Here is a 22,065-nt window from a genome sequence, read left to right on the forward strand (position 1 = left end):
GGGCCAGGGATCAGATCCAAGCTGCAGTTTCGACCTAAGCCAAAGCTGCAGTGATGCTGGATCCTTAACCCACTGTGCCAGGCAGGGGATCGAACCTGGGTCCCAGTGTTCCCAAGACGATCCCATCGTGCTACAGTAGGAACTCCAAAAATCGACTGGTTTTTAGAGCAGTTTTAAGTTCACAGCAAAAAGGAGCAGAAGATACAGAGGTTTCCCATATACATACAGCCCCACAGAGGTACAGACTCCCAGGCTATCAACATGGTGCTGCAGAGTGGCACTTTTGTTGCAGTCAATAAAGCTACCCTGGCAGATCATTGGCACCAAAGTCCAGTGTATGAGAGTTCACTCTTGGTGTGGAACATTTTGGAGGTCTGGAGAAACATAAAAGGACTAATGTCCACCATTATAATATCATCCAGAATAGTTTCATTGCCCCCAAACTGGATAGGTTACTGGGACCACTGAGTGGGCTCAGTGATGCGTGGGCTCAGTGATGCCTGGGCTCAGTGGTAAGTGGATCTGGGAGGTGGAGGGTCTAGGGTGCTGTCTCTGGTCCTGACCTGGGTGCCAGTGCATGACGGCAGTGTATGGAGGTGGGGGTGCCAGGAGCAGAGGCACATGGTTCATTTCTCTTCCTAGTGAAGAGTTAGGTTCAGAAGCTAAGTGAAATAGGGGTGCAGCGGAAACAATCCGACTAGGAACCATGAGGTTGCGGGTTCGATCCCCGGCCTTGCTCAGTGGGTTAAGGATCTGGCGCTGCCCATGAGCTGTGGTGCAGGTTGCAGATACAGCTCGGATCTGGCGTGGCTGTGGCTCTGGCGTAGGCCAACAGCAACAGCTCCGATTCGACCCCTAGCCTGGAACCCTCCATATGCCATGGGTGCGGCCCTAAAAGGACAAAAAACAAAAAACAAACAAAAAAAAATTAAGTGAAATAGATACAAAGTCAAAGTTTGTATGTTTTTTTAACGATTATCTGGAGATACAGATTTATTATGATCAAATAAGGCTTAAGTATAATACACAAGAGTGTATTTTGGATAATGAGCTGGTACAAGAAAATGAGTGAAAATAGTTTCCTTAATAGAAATTCACTAATGGCCCATTTTAACTCATTATACTCCTTGAAACGCTTGCATAACACTGAGTCTGAAGTAGGTGCCCAATGGGAATCTGTTAAATTGAGTCAAAAAATGAAATCACTCTTGTGTTACTATGCCCTGTAATGTTTCTTACTAATGTTTGTCTTCTAAAGAACTACTTTTTTTTCTCTTTAATCTTCTGGGATTCTTCTTTGGTTAGCAGGGTTGCAAAACTCAACTTCAGAAAAAAAATTTTTTTAAATAAAGTAGTGTGACTCGATTATTTTTTAATCGTCAAAGAGCAGCTTCTTGGAGTTTAATTAAATAGTGGTACCTAGGGCCCATTTCGATGACCTAAATCAGAATTTAACTACTACCTTTACGTTTTGTAGAATGGCTTTAAGTGTCATTGTATGTCCGAATCGCATCAGAGACAACTGTTGCTGGCTTCTGAAAATCCTCAGCAGTTTATGGATTATTTTTCAGAGTAAGTAACTCAAAGCCATTCTCATCTCATAAGCTTTATTCGGTTGGACATTTAATAGATGCTTAGTATTTTATGTGTTATGTCTGTTTATTCCCTGCGTATTAATGTGTTAGCTGGATTATCTTTGTGCTATTTTTGTCTTCTTTTGATGATTTATCATTGTGCGGAATTGTTATAAAAAAGTATTTCTCACGATTCAGTCTTTCCTTCCTTTCACTTCAAACATACAAAAAACTACCTTTCATTCTAAAACAATAGTGGCTAAGAGCCCAGCTCTGGGGTCAGGCTGCCTAACCACATCCTTCAAATCTGGGCTTCTCCACTCAGGAGCCCTGTGACCTTGGGTGGGTGAACTCCTTAAGCGTCTCTGTGCTTTAGTCTCTTCATTTGTAAGTATTGTATCTTCCAAGTCTTATCTTTCTTTCATGGGGTTTGTGTTTAAATGAGTTACTACTTTAAAAGCGTTTAGAAGAGGACCTAGTACTCAATTACTATTACCTGCAATTATTACTGTTACAATTAACATTTGGTCTCGCCTTTATCCATCTCTTCTCTCCAAAGTGCTAGACCTTTTGGTCTTAGACCCTAAAGACTTTGGCCCTCATTTGTATCCGCCCTCAGCTCTAAGCAGACAAGACTGTCACTTCACAAACATCCAGCGATGCTTTCATGTCTCTGTGGCAGCTGTGAACGGCTCTCTCTCCCTCTTCAGCTGTCAGAGTCCTGCTTGTACTTCAGCAGGTCTATTAAAGAGCCCCCGGCTCACCTCCGTCTCCTGTTCCTGTGATGTTTTGTGACATCTCTTTTTCTGTTTGGCTTCTGTTGTCGTGGTTCTGCTAGATTGCGACCTCGGTCAGGATTTTTTTTTTTTTTTTTTTTTTGTCTTTTTGCTATTTCTTGGGCCGCTCCCGCGGCACATGGAGGTTCCCAGGCTAGGGGTCAAGTCGGAGCTGTTGCTGCTGACCTACGCCAGAGCCACAGCAACTCGGGATCCGAGCCATGTCTGCGACCTATACCACAGCTCACGGCAACGCCAGATTGTTAACCCAGTGAGCAAGGCCAGGGATCGAACCCGCACCCTCATGGTTCCTAGTCGGATTCGTTAACCACTGCACCACAACGGGAACTCCAAGGATTTACGTCTTTCTTATCCCCTGTGTTTATCTGGGATTCAACAGTGTTTGCACTCAGAGGGACACATGAAGTGCCAGCCTCCCGTGGAAAGGGCAGTTTCTTTATCATCGATAAAGCAGGTTAACAGGCACAGGAACTTCACGAAGAACCCTCTCCAAAGAGGTGTGGTCACTTTTGCCCAGTCTGCTTCACTCCAAACTGACTTTAAACTTTAATTCTTTTTTTTTTTTTTTTTTTTTTGTCTTTTTGCCTTTTCTAGGGCCACTCCTGTGGCACGTGGAGGTTCCCAGGCTAGGGGTCTAATCGGAGCTGTAGCTGGCAACCTACACCAGAGCCACAGCAACGCAGGATCCGAGCCGCGTCTGCAACCTACACCACAGGTCACAGCAATGCCGGATCTTCAACCCACTGAGCTAGGCCAGGGATCGAACCCGCAACCTCATGGTTCCTAGTCAGATTCATTAACCACTGAGCCATGACGGGAACTCCCTAAACTTTAAATCTTGAAAGCTGACATCTTTTGCTGTTCTTGCCTTGTTCAGTTTTTAAAGGTGCATATTAGACATTGCCATAGATATTTCATATATCATTTGCACATCCAAGCTGTTGGATAGCTTGCATTTCAGGAAAGTCATGCTCTTTGTTGAAATTACTAATGCTTTCCTGCCTTTCTTTATTAGGGAATTCCGAAATGACTTTCTAGAACTTCTCAGGAGACGCTTTGGTAAGCCTCTTAAGTCTTGGGCACGTGATGCATTTGTAATCTAAACATCCTCGCCGGGTCCACAGCGTCCTGTTTGTTCTTAGGCACCAAGAGGGTTCACAACAACATCGTCTACAACGAGTACATCAGCCACCGAGAGCACATCCACATGAACGCCACGCAGTGGGAGACGCTGACGGATTTCACCAAGTGGCTGGGCAGAGAAGGTGGGCACGAGACGTTGTTTGGACAGTGTTACGCGGCCGCGTTGCAGGAGGGAGAGCGTTGTGTATTCTGTGTACGTGTGTGGAAAACAAGAGGAGCAGGGCAGTTAGAAACCGGTGGATTGATCTTCGGATTGCTTTTGTGCCCTCCAGTCGTCTGAGCGCATCTCAGGTGGTTCTGTGGACGGTGTGAGGATTTCCCACTGAAGCTTCTGCCCGTGGGTTAGGGCTCGGTGCCTGTCCTCCTCCAGTTCCCCCCACATTCATTTCACCTTGGGAAACTTTTGTTACCCCTTCTCAAGGTGATTTCTTTTTAAAATTTCTAGCATTTCATCAGTATTAACTTGTTAACAAATATTTTAAAAATAATTTGAGAATTACAGAAAGTTACAAAAATATGCAAAAAGCATTCTCACACACACATCACCTATATTCCCCTAATGTTCACATCTTGCAAAGTGCTGATCAAAACCAGGAAATCAACACTGATAAAATACTGTGAACTCAACTACCTTATTCAAATTCTACCAGTTTTTCAACAAATGCTTAAGGTGATTTTTTTTAACACGTGCTGCTTCTTTCGCCATTTCTACTAGGATGAAAAGTTTGGGAAAGGAGAAAGCAATTTTGTACCAATGTATTACTTATTCAGTGTGTTTCTTTATTCCATTTTTGGGGGGAAGATTTCTGCTTAGTGGAATATCATGTACTCGGTGGATGTTAAATCCTTAGACACAGTTTAATCATTACTAAGCAGGGTAAGACTTCTTTTTCCCCTTGTTTAAATATGTTGCCTCAGTAGTTGCCACAGAGGTAATGAACCCAACTAGTATCCATGAGGCTCAGAGGTAATGAACCCAACTAGTATCCATGAGGACACGGTTCAATCCCTGGCCTCGCTCAATGGGTTAAGGATCTGGCATTGCTGTGAGCTGTGGTGCAGGCCACAGACACAGCTTGGATCCCGTGTGGCTGTGGCTGTGGTGTAGGCCGGCAGCTGCAGCTGCAGTTCAACCCCTAGCCTGGGAACTTCCATATGCTGTGGGTGCAGCCCTGAAAAGCAAAATAAAATAATGTTGCCTCAACCTAGCAAGTTAAAAAATCAATATCATTTTTTTTGTTTAAAGAGGTAAAATATTCCAATTAAATTTCACTAACTAAATATGGAAAATTCACGTGTTGTATGAATTTATTTGAACGTGTTTGAATGAGTGTTTTTGAAGGAATGGGTAAATAACTAGAGACAGAACGCATGTATATTTATTTCCAGCTTTGCTTTCACATGGATTTATGCCGTCTGTTTCTTTTTTCAGGCTTGTGCAAAGTGGATGAGACACCAAAAGGCTGGTATATTCAGTACATAGATAGGGACCCGGAAACAATCCGCCGGCAACTGGAACTAGAGAAAAAGAAGAAGCAGGACTTGGACGATGAAGAAAAAACTGCCAAATTTATTCAAGAACAAGTGAGACGAGGTCTGGAAGGGAAGGAGCAGGTGGGCATCGTCCAGAGAGGCGGTGGACAAAGGTCTGACCCCACCCTCCCAGTCTTATCTAGTCACAGAGTCTTGTAATCCTCAGCTTCCTCGCCTCCAAAGCAGAGTCAGTCCCTACAGGCAAAACATGAACAGAGTGTGTCCCCGGAGTGTCACGGAGGCCGAGCGGGCCGAGAGCCCGTGTGTGGGGACAGGAGTGCCAGCACTTGCTCCAGCCTCGCCGGGCTGCAGGGTGTGTGAAGGCAGACGCAGCCCCTGGGCTGAGGAGTCTCCAGGAGCTAATGGTAAAACGGGGCAGAGAAAGCAGGATAAAGCGGTCAAAGATCCCCGCCCTCGGGAGCTTACATACCAAGAGTTGAGAGTGAGCAAGAAAACGCAGCCTCGTGTGTATGTGAAACGACTAGCCATGTAGAATTTTAAAAAACGTTTTATTGTGGTGTGACATACATGTAGTCAAGTGTATGACATGTATTAATCTTTATTTTTTATTTTTATTTTTTTTTTGTCTTTTTTGCCTTTTCTAGAGACTCTCCCTTGGCCTATGGAGGTTCCCACGCTAGGGGCCGAATTGGAGCTGTAGCCACCGACCTATGCCAGAGCCACAGCAATGCAGGATCCGAGCCGCGTCTGCAACCTACACCACAGCTCACGGCAACGCCAGATCCTTAACCCACTGAGCGAGGCCAGGGATCGAACCCGCAACCTCATGGTTCCCAGTCGGATTTGTTAACCACTGCGCCATGACGGGAACTGCGACATGTATTAATCTTAAGTGCACAGCTCGATGGACGTTATATAAGTGTGTGTCTTTAGGTGGGCGGATGGATACATAGGTCGATAGACAGCGTGTGGCCACCACCCAGACCGAGACAGCATTTCCAGTGTCCCGCAAGGTCCCTCATTCCCAGTCAATATCCCTTATCCCCGGAGAAGGAGCCTCTGTTCTGACCTACTTTTGATTGCTGGTTAGTTGAGTCTGTCCTTGAACTTCGAAGGAATGGGATCGTGTAGGATGCCCTCTTTGTGTCTGGCCTCAGCTCAGCATAACAGCCGGTGTGTGTAGTTTGTCTGTCAATGTTTCACGCTCTCTGTCTTTTTTTTTTTTTTGGATTGATATGTAGTATTTTGTGTTATGAATGTAGCACAATTTATTTACCCATCCTTCGGTTGAGAAAGGTGGCTTGTTTTCTGTTTCTGGCCATTGCGCACACCGCCACTCTGATCATTGCATGCACATCTCGTGTGAGCCATTTAGCACAGACAGTGTGATGCAGGAAGCAGCAGGCGGGGAGAATTAGGACATGGGTGAGAATCACTTGGTTGGTCAGCTTTTATACCACGTTCGTTGAATTTCGTGATGAGTGAGAGTGTGAGTGTGTAAGCGTTAATGGTGTCTCATACATTAACTTGGGTATCGTCACACAATCTAAGGAGATTTCTACTTTAAACTAAGAGCAATGCTTAAACTGTTGTAAATGCGAAATTTAAACTCCCATTTAAGACTGAAAGCTTTTTATTTTTGAAATTCTCTCACTTTAAAAAAATTTAAGGAGTTCCTGTTGTGGCGCTGCGGAAAGGAATCCAGCTCGTATCCGTCAGGATGCGGGTTCCATCCCTGGCCCTGCTCAGTCGCTGGGGGACCTGGTGTTGCTGTGAGCTGTGGTGTAGGCTGCAGATGCAGCTTGGATCCCAAGTTGCTGTGGCTGTGGCATAGGCCGGCAGCTGTAGCTCCAATTCAACCCCTAGCCTGGGAACTTCCATATGCTGAAGGTATGGCTCTAAAAAGCCACACACCACACACCACACACACACACACACACACACACAAAATTAAACCTTTACTTTCAATAGAGAAAAAATTGTAACTGCTCTATTGTGGAAATTACAAAGGATCACATCTTCTTACATGTAGGAAAGTGGTTTACTTTTTGGAGTAAGGTTACTATTTTGTAACACTTTAGCTTAACCTTGCTAAACCTTCAAGCAAATTTATACTTTTCAGGTATAAGTAGTACCTTCACTAGAAGAGGCAAGGGAGCATTCTGTTGATCAGTGCTTCCTCATTCTACACTTAAATATATCTTTCTTTTTTTTTTTTTTTTTTTTTATGGCTTTTTAGGGCCGCACTTCAGCATATGGAAGTTCCCAGGCTAGGGGTCCAATTGGAGCTACAACTGCTGGCCTACACCACAGCTCACAGCGACGCCAGATCCCTGACCCACTGAGCAAGGCTAGGAATCAAACCTGTGTCCCCATGGATACTAGTTGGGTTCCCTAACCGTTGAGCCATGATGGGAACTCCTAGTTAGTCTTAGATTCTTGATCATTACACTAAATCATTCCACAATAGAGAAAGGTTTTGCTTTTTAAAGTAACCCTGTAGCTAAGATGCCTAAAATGTATTGCTTTAGGAGTTCCCATCGTGGCTCAGTGGTTAACGAATGGTTCCTAGTTGGCTAGGAACCATGAGGTTGCAAGTTCTATCCCTGCCCTTGCTCAGGTTAACGATCTGGCGTTGCCGTGAGCTGTGGTGTAGGTCGCAGACACAGCTCAGATCCCGAGTTGTTGTGGCTGTGGTGTAGGCCAGCGGCTACAGCTCTAATTTGACCCCTAACCTGGGAACCTCCACGTGCCGACGGAGCAGCCCAAGAAATGGCAAAAAGACAAAAATAAAATAAAATATTGCTTTATATTGTTGTTTCCTGCTTATATTGTAGTAGAAATACAAATGTAGGTAAACTTCTGCACTTTGGTCTAGAAAAGCTACTCCCCCAGCCCCCATAGACTAGTTCTTTATTGGAGAATATTTGCAACACATATAATTTTAATCTTAACCATTTTAGGTAACAAGTCATAATTTGGGTTATTGAATGTTGTTAGTAAATGCATTGTGAACCTTCAAACTTTTTTTTTTTTTTTAAGGAGGCCCCTATTTTTACGGAGTTAAGCAGAGAAAATGAAGAAGAAAAAGGTAGTTTTACTTTTCTTTCTTCCTTTTTTAATATGGATGCTTTTGTATTGGCTCTGCCAAAAACTAGCCATATGTTTGGGAGCAAGACGTGTTATCTGTCTGGATTGCACGGTTTTCATCAGTAGGATGTAAAGGTGATAATGAAGTTGATGGAATGCCTTCAGCAACAAGTAACCAGACTGAGTAAAATTAGCTTAAATAATAAGCAAATACCTTGTCATACCAGGAATCCCAGAGGTAGGGTAGTTCCAGATGCTGTGCCATCAGCAGCTGGACACAAGGTGGCTGCCAGCACTCCAGCCATCGTATGCAGACCCAGCATGGTACAGAGGATTACAGGGAGCATCTCTCTCATCTGAGCAAGGAAACCTTTCCTAGAAGACTTCTTCCAACCAGCAGTCTTCCTTATCAATGTCATTGGCCGGACTGCATCACGTTTTCACCTCAAAAATAGTCACTGAGAAAGGGAATGGAATGATTTTGATTGGCTTAGACCAAAGAGCCTTGCTAATCAACTCCCACTGGTCCCACCTCCTAGTCCCATCACCTTGGTCATAAGTTTTCAACATGTGGATTTGGGCTTTGGAGTAGATAAGCAATGAGGTCCTGTTGTATAAGCACGGGAACTATATCCAGTCACTTGTGATGGAACGTGATGGAAGATACTATGGCAAAAAGACTGCATGTGTATGTATAACTCAGTCACTTTGCTGTACAGCAGAAATTGGTGGAATATTGTACGTCAACTATAATTTAAAAATTTAAAAAATAGAAAACATTTGAGAGGGGACATAAGCCTTCAGACCGTAGCATCCTCCAAGCCATGTGTGAAGGGTATGGATGGCTAAACAGAACTGGACTTCTGTTGCCCAGGGGAGCGGAGCAGTGGGGTGGGGAGGCAGGCAAGGCCAATCCTTCCCAGCTCGTAAGCTTTGGTCCAGTATAATTTACAGGAGTTAATGATCTCTGGGTAGGAGCATTCCAGCTCTCATTTATTCAAAATGTCCGTGAATTTCTGTGTGGCTGCACTACAGTATGTATCTAATAAGCTTTATTGTAATTTTCCTGAAATACCTATGGAATACAATTCTTTTTCCAGTGACATTTAATTTGAACAAAGGAGCATGTAGTTCAGCAGCAGCATCTTCCAAATCAAGGTGAGCTATGTGAATAGGCATCTTAGCGCTTGAGAAATTGGGGGAATTATTGATTACTACATTTTATTTATGTCAAAAAATTTTTTTTTCATAATTTTTGTTTTGTTTTGTTTTTAGGGCCACACTCGTGGCATCTGGAGGTTCCCAGGCTAGGGTTGATTCAGGAGTTATAGCTGCCGCCCTACGCCACAGCCACAACAGTTCTGGATCCTTAACCCACTGAGCGAGACCAGGGATTGAACCTGTGTCCTCATGGAAGCTAGTCAGATTCGTTTCCACTGAGCCGTGACCGGAACTCCAGATTACTATGTTTTAAAAGGCACAATATTATGAATTATTTTTTTCTGGTTGTTATTTTCATCTTTTTTTTTGCATTGTGTTTGATGGTTGATTTTAGGTTTGTTTTGCTGTGTTTTCTTAGGAACTGTTTCTTATTTGCCTCTGCTGAGCTGATTCTGTCTTTTGTGGAAAGGCTCCTTCTTATTAATTCCTTCCCCTGGTAAACATTCTCCTAGCCCACTAGCAAGCCTGTTAGCTGGGCTGTGCACATTTTGTGTTACCTGCTCTGTTACAGTTTTCAGAGACTGGAGTCTGATTTGTTCACCCCTGTCCTTAGCACCTCGTAGAATATAAACTCGCTAGTAGTAATCGCCTTCCCTTCTGGATGGTGTAGGACCAAGCAGGGGTCAACCAGCCTTTTCTGTGAAGGGCCACATAGGAAATATTTTAGGCTTTGTTGGCCGTATGTCTTTGTCCCCACTTAACGCTGCTGTCGGAGTGAGGAAGCAGCCGTGGATGATGTGTAACCGAATGAGCCTGGCTGTGTTACAGTACAGCCTCAAGTATCAAACAGGCAGCAGGCTGGATCTGGCCCTCGGGCTGCAGTTTGTCAAGCCCTGTGTGCCTGCAGTCTGGTATTTGCATCTACTTTACGTGTTCTTTTCTCTGCACTTCTTATGTATTCTTTCACCAAATATCCCTCGCTCTTTGTGATGCGTGATGCATTCAGTTTAGTTGTGAGGTTAAATTAAAGGGGAAATCAGACAGGTAAATTACCTATACTTCAATTCAATACGATCAATACAATCAGATAGGATGTTCAGCAAGGCACCAGTATCTGTTGGAATTTAGTTTCGAGCTGTGTGATCTTCGCTCTTTGACTTTGTCTTTTACATAGTCAGTAAAATTTAAGCTAACGTTTTTTTTGTTTTGGGGGGCGTTTTTTGTTTAATTTATGGGCTGGTGTTTATTTGCACAATTAGGTAAGTGTCTGGGCGATTGAAGCAAACAAGCAGGCTGCATCGGTGACGTGCGTGCAGCTGCTTCAGGAGGACTTGACGGCGTTCGAAGTATTTCAGGATTAAATAACTTTAGATAGTGTGAAGAAATTGATTAATTGGGTTCTATATATGGCACAATTGAAAAGAACATTCTTTTCGAAATATCGGTATGCTCTGACCTTTGAGACAGGTGGGAGTATATTCTAACACCTGCCGTATGATTTCAGACCCTTATTTCTCTCTATTTTCCTTCCTCGTTTGTTACTCCTAAGTGGGGATGAGTGTTAAAAGCTTGGTCCCACAGGCCCCCAAATTGCTGACGCTCGTGTTAGTTGTCCACAGCAACGACCACAAAAAAAGGTGACAAATGACCACAAACAAGGTGGCTTGAAACAGCAGAAATTTATTCTGTCTCGAGGCCTTTACACTGTTCTGTCAATTTCTGCAGGCGGCCACAACCCTGACATCAGGGTCCCTGAGCCGAAATCCAAGTGTCTGTGGGCCTGGGCTTCCCAGCCTTGTTTCTTCCCACTTCCGGCGGCTGCAGATGCTCCTCGGCCTGTGACTGCGTCCCTCCAGCTTTCTCTCTGCCTGTCCTGGCGTCGCCTTCCCCCGTGCGGCAGGTCCCTCTTGGTTGCACCCAGATAATTCAGGATACCCTCATCTCAGATCTTTAACTGACTGCCATTTGCAAAGACCCTTTTTCCAAGAAGGTATCATTTATAGGTTCCCAGGAGGAGGGCCTGATGTCTGTGGGGTCTGCTGTTCCCTACTAGACCCTGACGCCAAACCGTGGTTTCATTAGTAATAACATCGGTTTTATTTGGCCAAGTTCTGTAACTTCGGTCTCAACTCTCTATAATAGTGTAAACAGTATCACAGATAATAAATACAGTGGAGAAACTCATCTAATTTTTTATCCTGAGATTATGGTAGATTTTTTTTAATAGACTGGAATTTATTTTTCTGTTGATTTCTTTTATATTACTCAATGAATTTATTACACTTATAGTTGTACAGTGATCATCACAACCCAATTTTATAACATTTCTGTTGATTTTTAACTCTTGCATATCTAAAACCTAGAATGAATCAAATAAGCGAGATATCAGAAATGGATATTTTGGGCTGTGTGAGGCACAAAGGGATCCTGGCTTCCCCATTGCCTGGACGGAGGTGACTCAATTCCCATGTCTGTTTTTCCTCTGGGCTTCACTGTCAGCTTTGACTGCACACGTTACTTCCCACTTACTGAAAGCAGAATCCTAGGGCTGTTCTTAGAAGCCTTATGTTCCATTTCCAATCTGTTAATGTTCATTTCTTGCCCTGATATATATATATATTTTTTTTTTTTTTTTTTTTTTTTTTTTTTTTTTTTTTTTTTTTTTTTTTTTTCCTTATTTATAGCTACACCGGAAGTTCCCAGACCAGGGGTTGAATCAGAGCTGCAGCTGTCGGCATGCGCCACAGCCACAGCCACGCCAGATCTGAGCCACATCTTCAACCTGTACAGCAGCTTGCGGCAATCCCTGCTCCTTAACCCACTGAGCAGGCCAGGGATCCAACCCGCATCCTCATGGATACTAGTTGGGTTCTTAATCCACTGAACCACAGTGGGAACTCCTCTTATCTTGATTTTAACCTCATCTTGACCTCATCTTGGTCTCTCACCCCCTCACAGAATCTTTTTGGAGAAGAGGGACGTTATTGCTACGGCAGCTAGTGTAAGATTAAATATAATACAAAGCAAAGCGGAAAACACATTTTTTCCATTTTTCTTTCTTTTCATAAGTGAGATTGATATTTAATTTTCTTTTCTGTGCTCCCTGTAATAGTAAACTCTCAAAATGGTTTGTAGAGATGCTCTCTTTTGACTCTATAGTGTTTTCAAGACAGGGATCATTGCTTCTGGAAAGGTGCGTCTTTGCTGTAAGTACTGCTGTGCTGGTGTCTTTTACAGGTGAAGGAATAGTTTTTACTGATGTAGTTTCTTTATGGTCACTAGTTTATTCAAAACCTTGAGTCATTTTGATCATTTGTGTAATTTTTATTTTTCTAGAATATCCCTTTCATTAGACATGCAAATGTATTAATCTTTTAAAATATTGACTTTGTATTTTCTTGATTTTGTCATTTCTTTGGTTTCTATCTTAACAATTTATATCTTCATAATTTCTTGTCACCATTCTTCATATTTTTCATTTATGTTCATTCCAGCTTTAACAGAGTCTTTTTTTTTTTATAAGCTGAAGTATAGTTGATTTACAATGTCGTGTTAGTTTCAGGTATACAGCCCAGTGATTCAGTTATATATATATTTATATTCTTTTTCAGATTCTTTTCCCTTACAAGTTATTATAAACTACTAGGTAGAGTTCCCTGTGCTGTACAGTAAGTCCTTGTTGGTTACCTATTTTTAATAGATTCTTGGTATCACAAGCAGAAAGATCTTTCTAAACCTCAGACTTCACTGTGTCTTCCTCTTATTAAAAGACTTGCAGTGTCTTAAGCCATCGTCTGTAGCATGACACCTAATTATTACGTGGCCTTTATGACCTGGCATCTCTCCTGCGTCCGCACTCCATCTCTGCTGAGCCATCTGCTGTTTCCTAAGTGCGCCGTGGCGTCTCACCTCCTCTTGCATCTATTTCCACGTTTGCTCCTCCCGCTGCATCAGGAGAACCTGATGGGCTCTTCTGCTCATCCTTTGTCCCCATCTATTCTCACATTTTAGTCATTTAATAATGCTAAGCGAACTTTTCCTTTTTTTTTTTTTTTTCTTTCTTTTTAGGGCTGTACCCGCTGCATATGGAGGTTCCCAGGCTAGGGGTCTAATCAGAGCTGTAGCTGTGGGCTTATGCCACAGCCACAGCAACTGGGCATCCAAGCCACTTCTGTGACCTACACCACAGCTCATGGCAACTCTGGATTCTTTTTTTTTTTTTTGTCTTTTTATCTTTTGAGGGCCACACTCGTGCCTTATGGAGGTTCCCAGGCTAGGGGTCTAATCAGAGCTGTAGCCACCAGCCTACACCAGAGCCACAGCAACACCAGATCTGAGCTGTGTCTGCGATCTACACCACAGCTCACGGCAGTGACAGATCCTTAACCCACTGAGCGAGGCCAGGGATCGAATCCACAGCCTCATGGTTCCTAGTCGGATTCATTAACCACTGTGCCATAATGGGAACTCCTAAGCAAACTTTCTCAATAGAAAACTTTAGTTTTCTATTTAGTTCAGTTTCCTTGTGTGGCGAAATACACATAACATAAAATTTACCATTTTAACCATTTTGAAGTATACAGTTCAGTAGCATTTAGTAGATTCACACTGTTGTGGAGTTCTGTTGTGGCTCAGCAGGTTGAAAACCCAACTGGTATCCATGAAGATGCGGGTTCAATCCCTGGCCTTGCTCAGAGGGTTAGGAATCTGGCATTGTTGCAAGCTGCGGCATAGGTCACAGATGTGGCTTGCATCTGGCATTGCCGTGGCTGTGGTGCAGGCTGGTGGCTACAGCTCCAATTTGACCCCTAGCCTAGGAATAGCCACACGCCATGAATGCTGCCCTGAAAAAAAAGATCCCCACCGTTGTGCAAACTATTGCCAGTATTCATCTCCAAGATGTTTCATATCCGAAACTGAACCGCTATACCTATGAAAAAGCAGGTCCCCACTGCCGCCCCCAGCCCCTGGTGACCTCTGTTCTCTTCCGTCTACGAATTAGACTGCTTCATGTGAGTGGAATCATGCAGTGTCTGGCTACTTTGATTTAGCATAATGTCCTCAGGGTTCATCCGTGTTATGGCACACATCCGAATTCCTTTCCTTCTTAGTCTGGGTAATAATATCCTGTTGTGTATATAAACCACGTTTTGTTTATCCACTCATCCGTCTGTGAACAACTGAGTTTTCACCGCTTGGCTCTTGTGATTAATGCTATTCTGAACATTGATATACAAATATCTGCTCAATTCCTTGCTTTCAGTTCCTTCAGATACTTACCCAGATGTGGAATTGCTGGATTGTATGGTCATTCTGTGTTTAAATTTTTTTTTCAGAACCACTATATTATTTTCCACAGCAGCTGCACCATTTTGTATTCCCACCAGCCATGGCACGGGTTCCAGTTTTTCTGCATCTTCACCAACACCTGTTGTTTTCTGTATTTTTCTTAATAATGGCCAACATCCTAATGAGTGTGAAGTGGTCCTTCATAGTGGTTTTGATTTGCATTTCTGTAATGATTACTGCTGTTAATAAGCATCTCTTCATGTGCTTTATGGACATTTATATATCTTTTTTGGAGAATTGTCTATTGTCCATTTGTTATTTAGGTTTGGGTTTTTTTACTAAGTTTATTTATTTATGTTTAATTTATTTTTTTTGGCTGTGCCCATGGCATGTAGAAACTCCCAGGCCAGGGTCAAACCTGCGCCACAGCAGCAGCCCAAGCCAAAGAAAAGTATCTGACAGCCTTAAATAAATTAAAATTTCCAAGCTGAGACAAATACCAAAATACTGAAGAATTTACAAATGTGTTTGCTGTCTCATTGTTGATAAAATGTGAAGAATCGTGGAGACGGTGAGAAGACTCAGAAAGCAGGAAATAAGCAATTTTTTTCAAAAAGTGGAAAAAAAAAATCTGCCAAAAACAATAGTAGCAAGCTTTTCCTACTGAGTACAGTAGGAAAGAGGCAGTTTCTGAACAAGTAAGGAAGAGGTAATTGCTAGACCCCCAAACAGCCACTCAGTCCTAACTTCCCTTCTGCCAGGATTATTAGTGCCTGTTTTGTTTTGGTTTTTTTAATCTTTTTGCCTTTTCTAGGGCTGCTCCCTCGGCATGTGGAGATTCCCAGGCTAGGGGTCGAATCGGAGCCACAGCTGCCCGCCTACGCCAGAGCCACAGCAACGGGGGTCCGAGCCACGTCTGAGACCTACACCACAGTTCACAGCAACACCGGATCCTTAACCTATTGAGCAAGGTCAGGGATCGAACCTGCAACCTCATGGTTCCTAGTCAGATTCGTTACGCACTGAGCCACAACGGGAACTCCTATTAGTGCCTGTTTATACAGACATATTGTGGTTAATTATGATCTGGAATCATTGCTGAATTCGGTGGATTACTAGCTCAAAGTACATTTAAATCTGAAGAATGTTTAAGCACACTGAAGAGTTTATCTGCATTTAATCTCTTCACAACCAGTGTACATTATTGATGGTTGTCACAAGCCTCAGAATTTAAAAATATGTTCAGAGGATTGAATTATGGGACAAATCCCAGTACGTGACATTTCGCAAGAGTAAATATAAAGCCTTCCAGTTAGATAAGGAGAGAAGGACTTCCATGAGGTCCTGACCTACAGCCCCCGTGTAAGAAGGGATTTCAGTTGACTGCAAGGTACACTGGGCGTCCTTACAGCAATCCAGCCACTGCTAACGCTTATGCTGCCTTTAAACGCTCTTTTAAAAAGTCCAAGTAATGCAAAAGAATAATTCTATTTTATTTTCTATTAGTCATACTTTTTTTTGTGTGTGTATCTCCATGGTAGCTTTGTACAAATACGTAGTCTTTGTTTCATATTTTATAAATGTGACGTATTAAATCATGAGACTGGTAGGATTAGAAGTAGGACCCAACCCTGATGGTACCAGCCCCGAGGCGGATGTGTCTTCACCCCGCTACACTGATTATGGCGGCATTAATGGCAGGGCTGAGGGGCCAGGAAGGGTTACGTGTTCTCAGGGTGCTCCCAGGCCTGTAGGTGATAGACACCCCCTCCGCTGTTTTCACTGATCTGCTGTCGATTAACCGTGGGACCAGTGTGTTCTCAGTGGTTCCTTTGCATGTAAAGCCTCCGTCTGTGCACAGTCTTGGGTCACCAGCATGGCTCTTCTTCCCATCAGTTCTTTGGGACCAAGTGCCCTGAAGACGATGGGTAGCACAGCGTCGGTGAAACGAAAGGAATCTTCCCAGAGCTCAGCTCAGTCAAAAGAAAAGAAGAAAAAGAAGTCTGCGCTCGACGAAATCATGGAGGTACAGTTTATGGACGGCCTGTCAGCTCTGGCTCTGAGGGGAATGATGCGATTGAAACCAAGGGAGGTTAAATAGTTTCACCAATTACGAGATTAATAGAAAGTGAGAGAAATGTGCTCACACTAAGGGAAAAAGAGCCTGGATGCAGTTCCGCCTGAGTAGAGTTGGAACTTCCCTAAATAGATTTATTTTCTCGCCTCAAGTGCTGTCTTTAAACGTCTCCGTAAGATTATGAGCAGTAGAATTCATTTAGAAGGACTTCTGTGGTAATTGAAGCCAGAAATGAAAGTTCTGGTCACCTTTGGTAGCGCTTTGAAATTGGCCTCCGCCTTGGGCCCTGAAACCGACCTGAGCTCTTCCGTGGCCTCTGACGTCCGCTTACCACCTCCTGGACAGAAGGAAGAGCTCTGACATGTGTTCAGTTCGAGTTAACCAGATGGCCCAGGTTATAGGGCGAACCATCGAAAGCCTATGGTTACCTGGATCCAGGGCTATCCTTTTGCTCTAAGTGTACCTGAAGATCTAGAGCAGTTCTGCGGAAGGTCTTAACATGCTGCTAAATACCCCTGTCTCCCTTCCGACTCCTAGCCACCTCTTCTCAGTAAGTTTATACAGTAAGTAAAAGAGGCAAAGAGAAAGAATGAATGGTATTCCTGTAATGCCACTTCCTCTAGTCTCCTCATCCCCTTTCTCTTGTGAAGGGGCCGGCAGCCGTTGGGTCCTCCCTGTTCCTGAGTCCCCACCTGATGCAGGGCAGTCAGAAGAGCTTAAAGTAGGACACACTGTGGGTGCACTGTGAGCTGCAGTCCCTCCGTCATTCAGCACATCCTAAGTTGCTGCTGTGTGCCGGGCATCCTGCAGGGTCCTGCGTGTGTAGAGAAGGGAGGAAAACGGGGCCTCTGCGTGTCGTGGCGCTGTCACTCTCGTGGGGAGACATTCCGAGACCAGGCGGACCAGAGGATAAGTCATTGCAAAATGCTAAGTGCTCCTAAGGAGCTCTGAGGGTGGGGAGTGGGGAGATAGCTTGTTTCTCTGCCCGGGCAGGGGACAGCTCCAGCTCAGCATCTGAAGGAAAGGGCCGGGTGGCTGGAGCATGGCGAGCTCCAGAGCAGTGGTGTTTGAGGTTGGAGAGAAGCAGGGCCAGCACCGCAGAGGTCTTACAGGCCGTTTTGGATTTATTCAGAGTAAACAGAAAGCCAGATCTGCCTTCTTAGAATATAATACAAGCAAGTTTAGAATAATGGAAATTTGGAGGAATTAAAATGAGGTGTTTTTGTTGTTGGTTTTTTTGTTTGTTTGTTTTTTGTCTTTTTGCCTTTTCTAGGGCTGCTCCGGCAGCATATGGAGGTTCCCAGGCTAGGGGTCTCATCGGAGCCTTGCCCCCAGCCTCGACCACAGCCACAGCAACGCGGGATCCGAGCCTTGTCTGCAACCTACACCACAGCTCACGACAACGCCGGTTCCTTAACCCACTGAGCAAAGCCGAGGATCCAACCCGCAACCTCATGGTTCCTAGTCAGATTCGTTAACCACCGAGCCACAATGGGAACTCCTAAAATGAGGTTTTGAATCAACCAAAGAATGACATTGTTCAGTCCCTTTGAAAGTGAGTTGACTAAGCAGTTGAGAAGAAAGGCGGGAGAGGCAGCCGTGCCCGCTGGTCAGCACGTTTTCTCGTTGGTCACCCTTTTATTTATATCTCTGCGGTTGTGTTTTCCTCCCTGCCCCATTCACAAACTTCGCTATGCTATTAAACAGGGAAGCTCCTTTTTGTCATCAAACTGTATGCCCAACCATGCTGCGCTAGGCTGGCTTCGAAGAGTCTTTACCCCTGAGAACACCACCTGTTTGCAGCTCATCATGATCCAGGGAGGAAGCAGGGATAGGGCAGCGTAATGCTGGCAGGTGCTTTGGAGGTTGTCGGCGTTTATTTTTTTGGTCACTTAATTTCTTAAATCCAATTTGCTGTTTCTTTTCAATCCAAAACTAATTGAAAAATAAGTTTATTTGTATTGATCAGAGTTTGCAAATTATGTAGATCTTCTGTGAAATGTGTTTTATGGTCTCCTTTTGCTAAATAAGATGTTATTTGAGTTGAAGATTTTAAAGAGGTAGCTTTGTGATTGTCTTTTGTGTTCTCCAGATTGAAGAGGAGAAGAAGAGAACTGCCCGGACGGATCACTGGCTCCAGCCTGTACGTATCCCTCTGGAGCTTCTTAGGTCTAAATGGGCTTTGAAGTGAAGGATTTAAATAGCATTTGGTATAAGTGACTAAATTTCTTAAATATATGTAAATGCTGTGGATAGATTTATAACTTTAATGCCTCTTCTTTGCATCTGCTCTGCAAGAATTGGTTGTTCTTGCTTTGGAGGCTCCCTTCATGTTTACAGGCCGGTAATGTTCCTTGAATTTAATGCCAAGTTTGTTTAGGGATACCTTGAATTTCAGCCTGGAATTATTTTCAGTTTTTGCTATATGAATACAGTTAGATACTTTATTGAAAAAAATAGGTTTAATTATCCAAATCCAAGGAAGCTTTGTATTTTATGGCTTGTTTATTGTCGCTTCTTTTTTTTTTTTTTTTTTTCATTTTCTTCATTTACTAAACTCTTTTTTTACAAATTTCTTTCATTGAATGAAAGAGTCTTTAAATTCCTGAGTGCTTTCTGGTTTTCAGGTGTCACACACATGCTTTCCCATAACTCCTTTCTCCCCTGCTTCCTCATTCCCTCCCCCTTCCCGCTCCCCACTGGTAACCACTAGTTTGTTCTCTGAGTCTGCTTCTTTTGGCTTTTTTTCACTAGTTTGTTGTATTTTTTAGATTCCCTCTATAAGCAATATACAGTATTTGTCTTTCTCTATCTCATTTCACTCTATTGCTTGTTCTTTTCAGATGAACATTTCATAATTTTTAAACATTTCAATAGTTTTATTTATTGCTGCTCTGTTTTGAACTTACTGAAATGTGAAGTTTTCATAAAAGCTTCAGAGTTGTCTTGGCTATTCTTAAAGAAGGTGGTTTGGTTAGTAACACGGCAGTGAAAGTAAAGTATTATTTAGAGAATTTCTGATTTGAAAACTAAGATTCATAATAATCTTGCAGGTCAAGAAGTTCTAACTGAAACATGCATAGTCATTCCCTCGCTGGCTTGAAAGTAATTTCATTTCCATGTCTTAGTTTATGTCCTTAAGCAATGGGAAACATTTCTGCCTGGTGTTCACATGAAAGATGATGAAATAAGTTATCTAAAATGAAAATACTTGCTGTATTCAGTAGAAAAGAAGTGTTTTAGATGAATTATTTCAGTTAATTCTCCTATTGCCATATAAGGTAATTACTGCTAATAGTCCCATTTCATAGGTAAGAAAACTGAGGCATAAAGTATTTGAGTAATTTCCTAAGGTCATTTAGAAAGTGGTGAGCCAGGATGTCCCTGGCGGCCAGATTCGCTAGGTTGTGCCTGCAGATAAACATACTGCCTCCTGGGGTGTGTCAGGCTCCCCAACTTCCATCTCTGGGGGGAAGTTTGGGTCAGGATTAGAAAAGGAAGGACCTAGAGGGAGGAAACTGAATTACTATAGTTTGCTTTCCCTGTCGGAGGAGCTAGCATGTGATATTAATAGTTTCATGTGTTATTTATGAACATGAATCAAGAATTTTGCTTAAAGCAGTACTTTTAGTTTTTTGGGTTTTTTTTTTTTTTTTTGCTTTGGCTACACCCAGGTCATGCAGAAGTTCCTGGGCCAGGGATTGAACCCAAGCCACAGCAGTGACCATACTGTGTCCTTAACCTGCTGAGCCACCAGGGAACTCCTAAAACAGTAGTTATTAGCCAGAGAACAATTCAGAAAAAACTTGGAGCATTTTTTCCAAAAATATATATAGGTCAATATGACCTCCATCCAGTCTCCTGGGGTAAAAAATGCCTATTTTCACTAACCTCCCAGGTGACTGATGTGCATCCTTTTTTCGAACACTGGCTTAAAGGAAAAAGGAAACAAACTAAAAGCAAAAAGTAAAACAAACATTTTTAGTTAGTTCCAAAATTCTCTTCTCCCTTGACCGTACTTTTAATTAAATTTTATTTGGGGTTTGATAATTTTCTGGAATAGTGAATTGTTCAGATTTTCTTCATAGTTCCTCTTAGTGGGTGTTTGATTAAAGTCCGCATCAGCCAGCAGGACCCGATGACTCAGTGTGTGTCTTATTTTGAAAAGGGAGATATGTTTGTTAAAATAACCAGCAGCCCACAGAGATGGATTGGGAGGCTTTAATTTTTCAACTCAGGCAAGAAAGTTTCGACAGATCTATCAAGAGCAAGTGTCAGTAGGAGTTCCCATCGTGGCACAGTGGTTAATGAATCCGACTAGGAACATGAGGTTGTGGGTTCGATCCCTGGCCTTGCTCAGTGGGTTGAGGATCTGGCGTTGCTGTGAGCTGTGCTGTAGGTTGCAGACGCGGCTTGGATCCGGTGTTGCTGTGGCTCTGGCGTGGGCCTGCGGCTACAGCTCTGATTAGACCCTAGCCTGGGAACATATGCCACAGGAGCGGCCCTAGAAAAGGCAAAAAGACAAAAAAAAAAAAAAAGCAAGTGTCAATAATGCAGTGAGGTACTGAGTCATGTTTAAATGGTGAAAGTGTATACCCACAAGGACCTTGGAGAAGCAGCCCGGAAATCAGAGAAGCTGCTTGGCATTTTACGGCTTCAGTGAGAAAGTCTTAGAAGGAGAGTGGCTTAAGAGTTCAAGCCGTCTCGTTAAGCATGTTCTTTTAGCTGTTGCATATCCTCCCCTCAACGTCCTTACTAGCTTTTTGTTACCATCATGTTCCGCCTGGCTTCTGGAAGTCCTTGTGACCCTCTGGGACCTGTGCGGTGTCCGCTTCAAGTCGCAAGTACAGAGGCCTCTAGTGAGTGCGGCATCGCACGAGGGATTTGGTTTTCACTGTCAGCCGTTCGACAGGCCGCCCTCCGTCAGGAAAGGGGAGATAAAGAAGCAAACTCAGAATGTGCATTAGTTTGAAGCAAGCTCAGACCGCGCTCCCTTTCGTGGACCAGATGATCAGAAGAATGATGCTTTCAGCTGGAGCTCATCTGGAGGAATCCCACCTGTATCTAAAATCCAAAGCCACAGAATGAGACAAGGACGTGGGGAAAAGTGTTGTCGTGCTCAGAGCCTCTGTCTCTTGGACTCCGCAGTCAGACTCTCACCCTCGGAGCTGATCCGCCGTGGACGCCAACATGTAATATCTTTGGCCCTTGCCCTCCCTTGAGTCCAGAGGATGAAGGAAGCTCTCTGTGAAAGACCTGGATTAATACCGGATAGCAAATAAAAGTCTGAGATTTCAAGAAACCTTCACTGTGGAAATAGCCATGAGATGTGTGTTTCTTCCTCTTGGAACTGTTGAGTAAGAAGAGAAAGAAGGAGTGAAAGATTGCGAAGGAAATGTTTCGCCCTTGTTGGGAAGGCTCCCAACTCCAAAAGGTCTTA

General features: G+C 43.5%; 1 protein-coding gene across 2 annotated transcripts in view; it reads left to right on the forward strand.

The window, feature by feature from the left end:
- Positions 1–22,065, forward strand: part of KIN (Kin17 DNA and RNA binding protein) — a 35,233-nt gene that overhangs the window by 1,565 nt on the left and 11,603 nt on the right. For both annotated transcript variants that reach the window (XM_021065000.1, XM_021065001.1), the window contains exons 2-9: positions 1,478–1,572; positions 3,387–3,430; positions 3,514–3,636; positions 4,947–5,128; positions 8,051–8,099; positions 9,199–9,256; positions 16,445–16,574; positions 18,718–18,768. In XM_021065000.1, coding sequence (XP_020920659.1) covers positions 1,478–1,572; positions 3,387–3,430; positions 3,514–3,636; positions 4,947–5,128; positions 8,051–8,099; positions 9,199–9,256; positions 16,445–16,574; positions 18,718–18,768 — 732 coding nt within the window. The remainder of the gene's footprint in view (positions 1–1,477; positions 1,573–3,386; positions 3,431–3,513; positions 3,637–4,946; positions 5,129–8,050; positions 8,100–9,198; positions 9,257–16,444; positions 16,575–18,717; positions 18,769–22,065) is intronic.

The sequence above is a fragment of the Sus scrofa genome, chromosome 10, assembly GCF_000003025.6.
Source record: "Sus scrofa isolate TJ Tabasco breed Duroc chromosome 10, Sscrofa11.1, whole genome shotgun sequence".
NCBI lineage: Eukaryota > Metazoa > Chordata > Mammalia > Artiodactyla > Suidae > Sus > Sus scrofa.